The following is a 7,293-nucleotide window of genomic DNA, read 5'->3' on the forward strand; positions in this document are numbered from 1 at the left end:
CCACCCTACCCACCACCAGCTTCTACGAACAGTTCTTAAAATTAACTGTAATCAATGCTCATTTTAGCTGAAATCCAGCACTGCCTGGTTAATGCTGGCGATGTGGGATGTGGAGTGTTCGAATGCTTTGAAAACAATTCTTGCGAGATCCGAGGCTTACATGAGATCTGCATGACATTCCTGCACAACGCTGGAAAATTTGATGCCCAGGTAACACAGAGAAATGTCCTGCATATCTGCTTGCTTCCAATGTATGCACGGCGTGTATTTTAGTTCTTTAACACATCTTGGGGGGAAAAAAATTACGATTGTGGAACAAATCTTCTTTTGCACATGACCAGCTTCAATAAGAATTTTTCTGTTGAAGGGCCCAGCATCAAGACCCCAGAACCGTAATAGAACAGCGGTGTGCGACCTGTCCCAGGAGACTGGCTGTATCTAGCTACAGCTCCCTGTGATCACTTCCTCCTCCTGTATCCAGGATAACTAAGTCAGAACACTAACAACTCTGAACGTGGTTTTCAGAAACACTAAACGGCTTAAGCTTCTTCACCATGTTTGTTTAAAGCTGGTTCTGTAATGCATCTTGGGTGCCCAGCTCATTTAGACATACCAAAATATGTCCCAGTGTGCAGTTACTAAAGTTGGTTCTCAAGACTTGCCTGCAGCCGGTACAGGCAACCTCCTAAAGCTGCTGTGTTCAAATACGCCTTGGGTTCAAGCAGTGCTGTTAAAAGCATTACTTAGATGGCACGCGGTATTCAGTTTGTCTCCTTCATTTTCTCCCCAGACCATTTATGCATCACTGAGACATCCTGTTGTGTCACGTAAACCTACTCTCCTAGTTCAGTCTGGAGGGAAGAGGACAGTACAACGGGCCAGCAGTGTTTGGCTTCACCCTGCTGTTAACTGACTAAAAGCACCAGCTATATGGCGCTGCTAAAAACACGGTATAAAGTAGAACTGCCTTCAGGATTCAGCCTGTTCCATGAGGGATGGTGGGACCACCCACTAGGAAACACTTCTGAAGTGCTAGAGTTTTAGGCTGAAATTCTCAAGGACAAATTAAGGGTCTGGCTAGCCGTTACAGTGGGAATTGTTTCTCCAGTGGATATCTGAAAACTTTCAACTTAATTTTCAGGTGGCTTCCAGAAAATTATCACTTATTTTCCACAATGTTCAATCAGTGAACATAGTTGACCCAAGTAAGCCCTGTTGGGAGGGGAGGGAAACACACCTGCAAAGGTTGAGTGTAGCTGTTGGTGCCTCTTCCCCAGATACTGCTGATCAAATGCAGCCCTTCACATCCAGGCTGTCTCTTGCCATGCACAAGTATTAACCCCCTGGAGCTTCATTTAATGTGGAGGTGACTTTAGCCTCAGCTGTGACATGGCATTCAATGGCTTAACTCTGTATTATCTACGATTATTTTAGGCTGCATTAAATGGCAAGGCTAACATTGGCCATCCTCCATTCTCTGCTTTCTGCTCTCCTTCATTCTCTCTGAAACCTGAGAATTAATGTCAGGTTTGGTTTGTGTAAGAATTTTCTGGCTTTATCCTTATTTACCTACTGTGCATGTTTGTTACTGAAGGGAAGGGCAAGTAAGTTCCTTGGTGTGGGGAGTAGAAAGGGGTGATGACTGAAGCAGTTCTTTGATCAGGAAGAAACATTTCTGGCTTGAAGCAATCTGGAGACAGCATCTGCTTGCAGGTCTGGGTGAATCTTAGTTAATGTCAGTGGAGCTGTGCCAGTGTACTCTCTGGATAAAGGGTAACAAGAATTTGGTCTTCATGAAGCATTTGTGTAAAAATAATCTGAAACTAATGAAGAGATGGGGGCAGTGCAGGAGGCTTCCACACACCTATTGCTCAGCAAATAAAGGGGGTCTGAGCGGAGCTGTCAGACTGCGACACATGCCCCATGTATGGCAGCTATAGGATCAGACGGCAAAGAGAAAAGGAAGGATTTTTATGCCCGCCAAGCAATTGAGTGAAGGAATCAGAAACAGTGGTTAAAGAGACGCTGCTAAGGCAGCTTCCCTGCAACTTCCTTCTTAGTTTCTTGATTTTCTTAAGCTCACAATTTCTTGCAGCAAATAGACATCAAGACACTGTAGGGTTACTGTTAGTGCTGATTTGAGTCCCTCTCTGCGGAAGCGGTAGTAGAGAAAATACTGACAGCTGGGGAATGGGGCAGGTGCATATAGACGGTGCACACATGTCTATGAGTTTGCAAGCCAGTTTTGAAATTAAAAAAAGCATAATGCGCAGTTACTGAATGGGTATCTGCTTGTGGTCCTGGGGATCTCAGCCATGGCAGGTTGCCCTCTCCTTTGTGTAAAGCTGCTGTGCTACCACCCCAGAAGCGAACAAAGCCAGTAACTTGAGCATTCAATTATTTCAAGGTGCTTACTTCTGCCGTTTCCCTTGTTGGGCATTCAGCTTTTGGTGCAGAGGAAACCTCAAAATACTGGTGAAGAAGCCCTGTATGTTCAGCTCCACTGGGATGGCAAAGCTGGGTAACTTGGCACAGTTTTTAAGGGCAGAGAAACAAAGAGAAGGAGGGGGAAGCCATTAAGTGATACCCTTAGCGATGTAATAACCCTTGACATTGTCCTGCAGAGGAGCAGCTAGCTGGGCATAAATCAGCTGCTGTGCTTAATGGACAAAAATACAGACCTACTCCATTTCTTTTCTTCTCAGGGAAAATCCTTCATTAAAGACGCTCTGAAGTGTAAGGCTCACGCCTTGAGGCATAAATTCAGCTGCATCAGCCGTAAGTGCCCTGCCATTAAAGAGATGGTGTTCCAGTTACAGCGGGAGTGCTACCTGAAGCATGACCTCTGCTCCGCTGCCAAGGAGAATGTCCAGGTCATTGTGGAGATGATTCACTTCAAAGACCTGCTGCAGCATGAGTAAGTGCCTCCGTGCTAGTGCAGTCAGGGGTGTGGGAGCTCCTTCCAGGAGCATGATGGTGCCAATGGGCTGTGCTTCTGGCCAAGAGCTGTTTCACCTCCTTCTGGCCTCAAGCGCGTCTTCTTTTCCCATGTACAGCATCAAGGTAATGCTTTCTTCACAGGGGCCCGTGAAGACTAGTTTATTTACAAAGTGCTAGATGTGACTGTGGAAGGAGGTGAAAATGGTCGAAGTTGGATCTGGCTGTCATCTTGGTCCTTTGACAAATAGTGTCAGAAGCGTCTGCAGTTTTCAGAGGCGTCTCACAATGTCTCTGTGCTTTCTGAGCTCAAAGGCACCAATCCTGACCCCAGTATCCTGTTAAAGATGACAGCTAGAGGAGAAGGGGGAAGGAGGACTCTGCAAAGTTGTCAGCAAGATGGTGATTTCATCTTTAAATACATACTTTCAGATGTATTGTAGTTAATTGTCCCTGAAAGATCTGCAGTCCCTCAGGTAATCTCCCATTCATCTTGCTCTTTATTAATCTCAGATGCTTTTTAATAAAACATGGAGGTGTACAAAATGAAGGCACCAGTCAAATTTTGAGGAATTCATCCCTCTGACTGGGAACACAGCTGCCCTCTGAGGAATGGCAGGCACGAATCCTATTTGGAACTGATCAAAGCTGCTACATGACAGCGACAAACCAGGCGCGAGCTGTTTGTACCAGCCTTTTGTGCACGAATGCAAAAATTGGAGCCTGTTTTTCTTGCAGGTGAACATCTCACTCACAAACAAGAAGGCTGAGCCACAGCCTGGCAACAGGCTTAACCTTAGAGCATCTTCCTGACGTGCCTCTCTGTCTTTTTATACCTAGCGGCTATTAGCACAGAAACTCCAAATCCCAGTTATCATGACAGCTAAATTTTTTTACAGAATAATTTCTTTTGGACTTTTAGCTTTGCATTTGTATTGGTATCCAAACGAGCTGTGCTCTGATTCTCTTACTTTCTGTTGAAAATCACCCCCCTAATACTTAAGCAGCAGTTGCAGAGAGACGCTTCAGTGCCAGTTTGCTCTCAAATGCAGAGTCATTTGCTGTGTTTTGTACAAGCTGAATGTGGTGGCCCAAACGCACGGCCCTCTCCATGGGCATTCCCGAGGCTGGGATCAAAGACATGACTGGTGGCAGACCCTGGCCTTGCCAGGGCTGCTGGCCGTGCCCAGGGTGAAGGGCAGCATCCTGCAGCCTGGGGGAAAGGAGGAGTGGGGCTCTGTCCTGCAGAGCAGCACCTCTCTCTGGGCACTGCTCAAGCTGTGTTAGTAGGCTGTAAATTTGGTACTGGACACCAATTAACTACCCCCCATCATCCAGGGATGAGAAGTATGAGAGCCAAAAGCCTGTCTGAGGAGGAGTGAGTTATCCTTATTTTACAAACGGGCTGAAGCAGGAACGCTCAAAGGCAGCTGCTTATTTCTGGGGAGCTTAACTGAGGGGTTCTGGGTTTGAGAAGAGACGGGTCATTCAGCTGAAGACCTATAATTTGCACAATCTCATTTAGAGCTTCCTACACTTCAGTATCTCACGGAGTCAGAGCTTAGCTTTCCTATGTGGGACTCCCCAAATAGAAGCCAGCCAGCCTCCTCCTCTCCCCTAAATTTAGAGGCCATCTCTGAAGCTCTTGAACTAAGTAACTTGTTCAAGATCAATAGGCAAGTGTGGCAGAGCTGGAAATAAAATCACGTCTGCTGACTCGCAGCCTTGTGCTCAGGTCAGGTACTATGGCCAGGGAGCTGAAATGCAGAAAGTAAAACAGTGAAGGAGAAATGGGCCAGTATTAATCCGCAGGGCTCTGGCGGACTCTGAATACCTGAAATATTTGGCAGCTGAGCCACTTTTTAGACATACCAGCAACCTTTTTCTTACAAAGATTTTTGTTACGGTTATGCCCACTTCAACAACTTGATTTTTTTCTTTTTTTTTTTTTCTTCCTTCTGCTGCATCACTTTGTATGCAATGCGCTCGGTTCTTTCTCATCATCTATTTTACATTTTGTGGGGAAGCAAGTGGCAGCTCTCTGACTTGTTCTCTGACTGTTTATTGTGTTTTCTGCCGATGAGCGCTGAGGAACGCAGTCGGGGTGGTGAAGTCTCCTCCTGAGTCAGCTGCGGAGGGGTGGGGGTCAGGCCGATTTGCTATGGTGGAAGTGGTGACAGGCCCTGGCAAATCGGTCGCTGCTGCATTCCAAGTAACTTTTTTTTTTTTAAAACGGGCAGAAACAATCCAAACATGGGAAATATATTGAGATGGAGGAATAGGTGGCTCTCCAAGATTAGTCATTCAAAATGAGTTTAAGCAGTTGGGCAAAGTAAAATCAGGGTAGTGTCAGACACTGATCATAATCTGTTGGGTTTCCTCCTCACTTCTGGCTTAGTTCATGGGAAGAGATTTATTCTCGTCCACAGCCACCAGAGCTGGTGGATGCTGTGTCCAGAAGGTGCGCTCCCACCACCCCATACAACCACAACTGCTGACCCCAGGCAGTTCTGCACTTGCTTGGTTGATGGTTCCTACTGTGGAAGACTTTTAAGCACGTCCTTCTGGGCCTGCTCGCAGCTGAGCGGTTGTGTCAATAGACAACATCAATATTGACCCACAAAACTTGTGACCACAACTATTTTAAAATCGCTGCACTCAGTGACCCGTGGCTGAGGAAGCTGAAGTGCACGTGCTTGGGCTGCCTTGTGCTGTAGGGGCACAGGGAGAAGGGTGGGAAGCAGAAACAGTGTTTGGCCGTGGCTCGTTTGGAGTCCTTGTTTGGCTGGGAAAAGGTATATACTGAAAGCTGTACTCTGTAACGAAATGAAGAAAAAAAACTCAGTGTGGGAATAAACAGTGCCACCAAAGTGGATTTCCGTGTGTGTGAGCCTGGGCAGTCAGATCCTGAGTTCAGATAGGATCTGGCTTGTGGTGGAGACCAACAGCTGGTGCTTCAGGGAAAGCTAAAGATGATGAGGAAAGCCAGAGAACCTCTTGAATATTTGTTGCCCTCTGCAGAAGTGAGGAAATGCCTCCCTCTTCCAGACTAGTGATCTGTACCAGCCATTCACCTGGAGATAGCAAGCTGTTTGATGAGGTTGATGGCTTTGGACACGAGCAGATTCCTTTTGTTGTGTATCCTGAGTAATAAAGGTGAAGAGGCCTGGAAAGAGAGAGGCGCAGGAGGTGTGAGACAGCAGTTCTTGCATGTGACAGCCCCATTTGCCAAGCCTGTAGACCTCATCTCGTCCTCTGGTGGACATTACAGTTCTCCCAGAGCATCTCTGGGGGGGGAGCGATCAAGGCAGATCCAGCACTTGAGTGAAGCTTTGTTTGACAGGATGCCATCGTGTGCATTTCTCACAGCGATATGGCCAATTATAATATATTGCATAATAAACATATGGTGCAGAATTCCTCTACAAGGCTGCCGAGTCAGTGGGTAGCAGGGGGCTAACGCTCCCGAGCTGTGCTGTGCATGAGGGAGGGTAAGGCAGAGAGGCTATTGCACTTGTTTGCTGCTAGATAACCCTTAAATGTTTTTTGACTCTCCTCTCGCTGTTTCCTTTTCCTCTAGGCCGTATGTTGATCTAGTGAATATCCTGCTCACCTGTGGCGAGGAGGTGAAAAAGGCAATAACAAGAAGCGTCCAGGCCCAGTGTGAACAGAACTGGGGAAGTCTCTGCTCCATCCTGAGCTTCTGTACCTCGGCTGTGCATGGTGATGCCATCCTGGGTCCTGAGAAGAAGCTGGGTGAAGCCAGCAAAGCCGCTGCTGGTCGTGGGGATATGCTAGCCCACTCCAACTCTGACCACAGGGAGAGCTCACGAGCATCTAAGGGAGAGAGAGGTACTAAGGGCCACTTGAACACCCACGCCCGGGTGAAAGTTGGGGGCCATGGTCCCAAAGGGGCACAGGGGATCATGGACCGGGCAGACGAACTGTCCGACATCTCTGACATCCGAAGGTGAAAAAAGGCACCAACTCCCCATTCCCCCCATCCTCCCCCTCCACTGGAAACCTCCTCCGTTGAATCCCATCTTCCCGTCTATGGACATTCCAAAGCATTTCCCATTCAGAGGTCGAGCACAGGGCATTGCAAGATATATATGGACCTCAGCAACAGTGTATATAGTAGCAAAGGGAGAGCAGTGGGTTATCGATCCAGCAAACTCGACAGTCGAGCAGCCACCAAACGTGGCAAAATGTCTCTCATTAAATTCTATTCCCCTTTCTTATGAAACGGATGTCAGCAGAAATTTAGGATCTTGTTTGAGGGTTGTTGGTTGTTTTGGGAGTTTGTTTCTTTTTTCTTGCTCCCCTTGGCTGGGGAGAAGGTTCCAAGAGGGCTCT

General features: G+C 47.2%; 1 protein-coding gene across 1 annotated transcript; it reads left to right on the top strand.

Moving 5' to 3' along the window:
* The first annotated feature begins 54 nt into the window (after nucleotides 1–54).
* Nucleotides 55–7,068, top strand: STC2 (stanniocalcin 2). Its single transcript, XM_010136035.1, has 3 exons — nucleotides 55–210; nucleotides 2,706–2,917; nucleotides 6,518–7,068. Exons 1-3 carry the CDS (start codon nucleotides 55–57, stop codon nucleotides 6,909–6,911), a joined length of 762 nt encoding a protein of 253 aa, XP_010134337.1. The 3' UTR covers nucleotides 6,912–7,068.
* Nucleotides 7,069–7,293: the final 225 nt, after the last annotated feature.

This window comes from Buceros rhinoceros, unplaced genomic scaffold, assembly GCF_000710305.1.
Source record: "Buceros rhinoceros silvestris isolate BGI_N320 unplaced genomic scaffold, ASM71030v1 scaffold23965, whole genome shotgun sequence".
Classification (NCBI taxonomy): Eukaryota; Metazoa; Chordata; class Aves; order Bucerotiformes; family Bucerotidae; genus Buceros; species Buceros rhinoceros.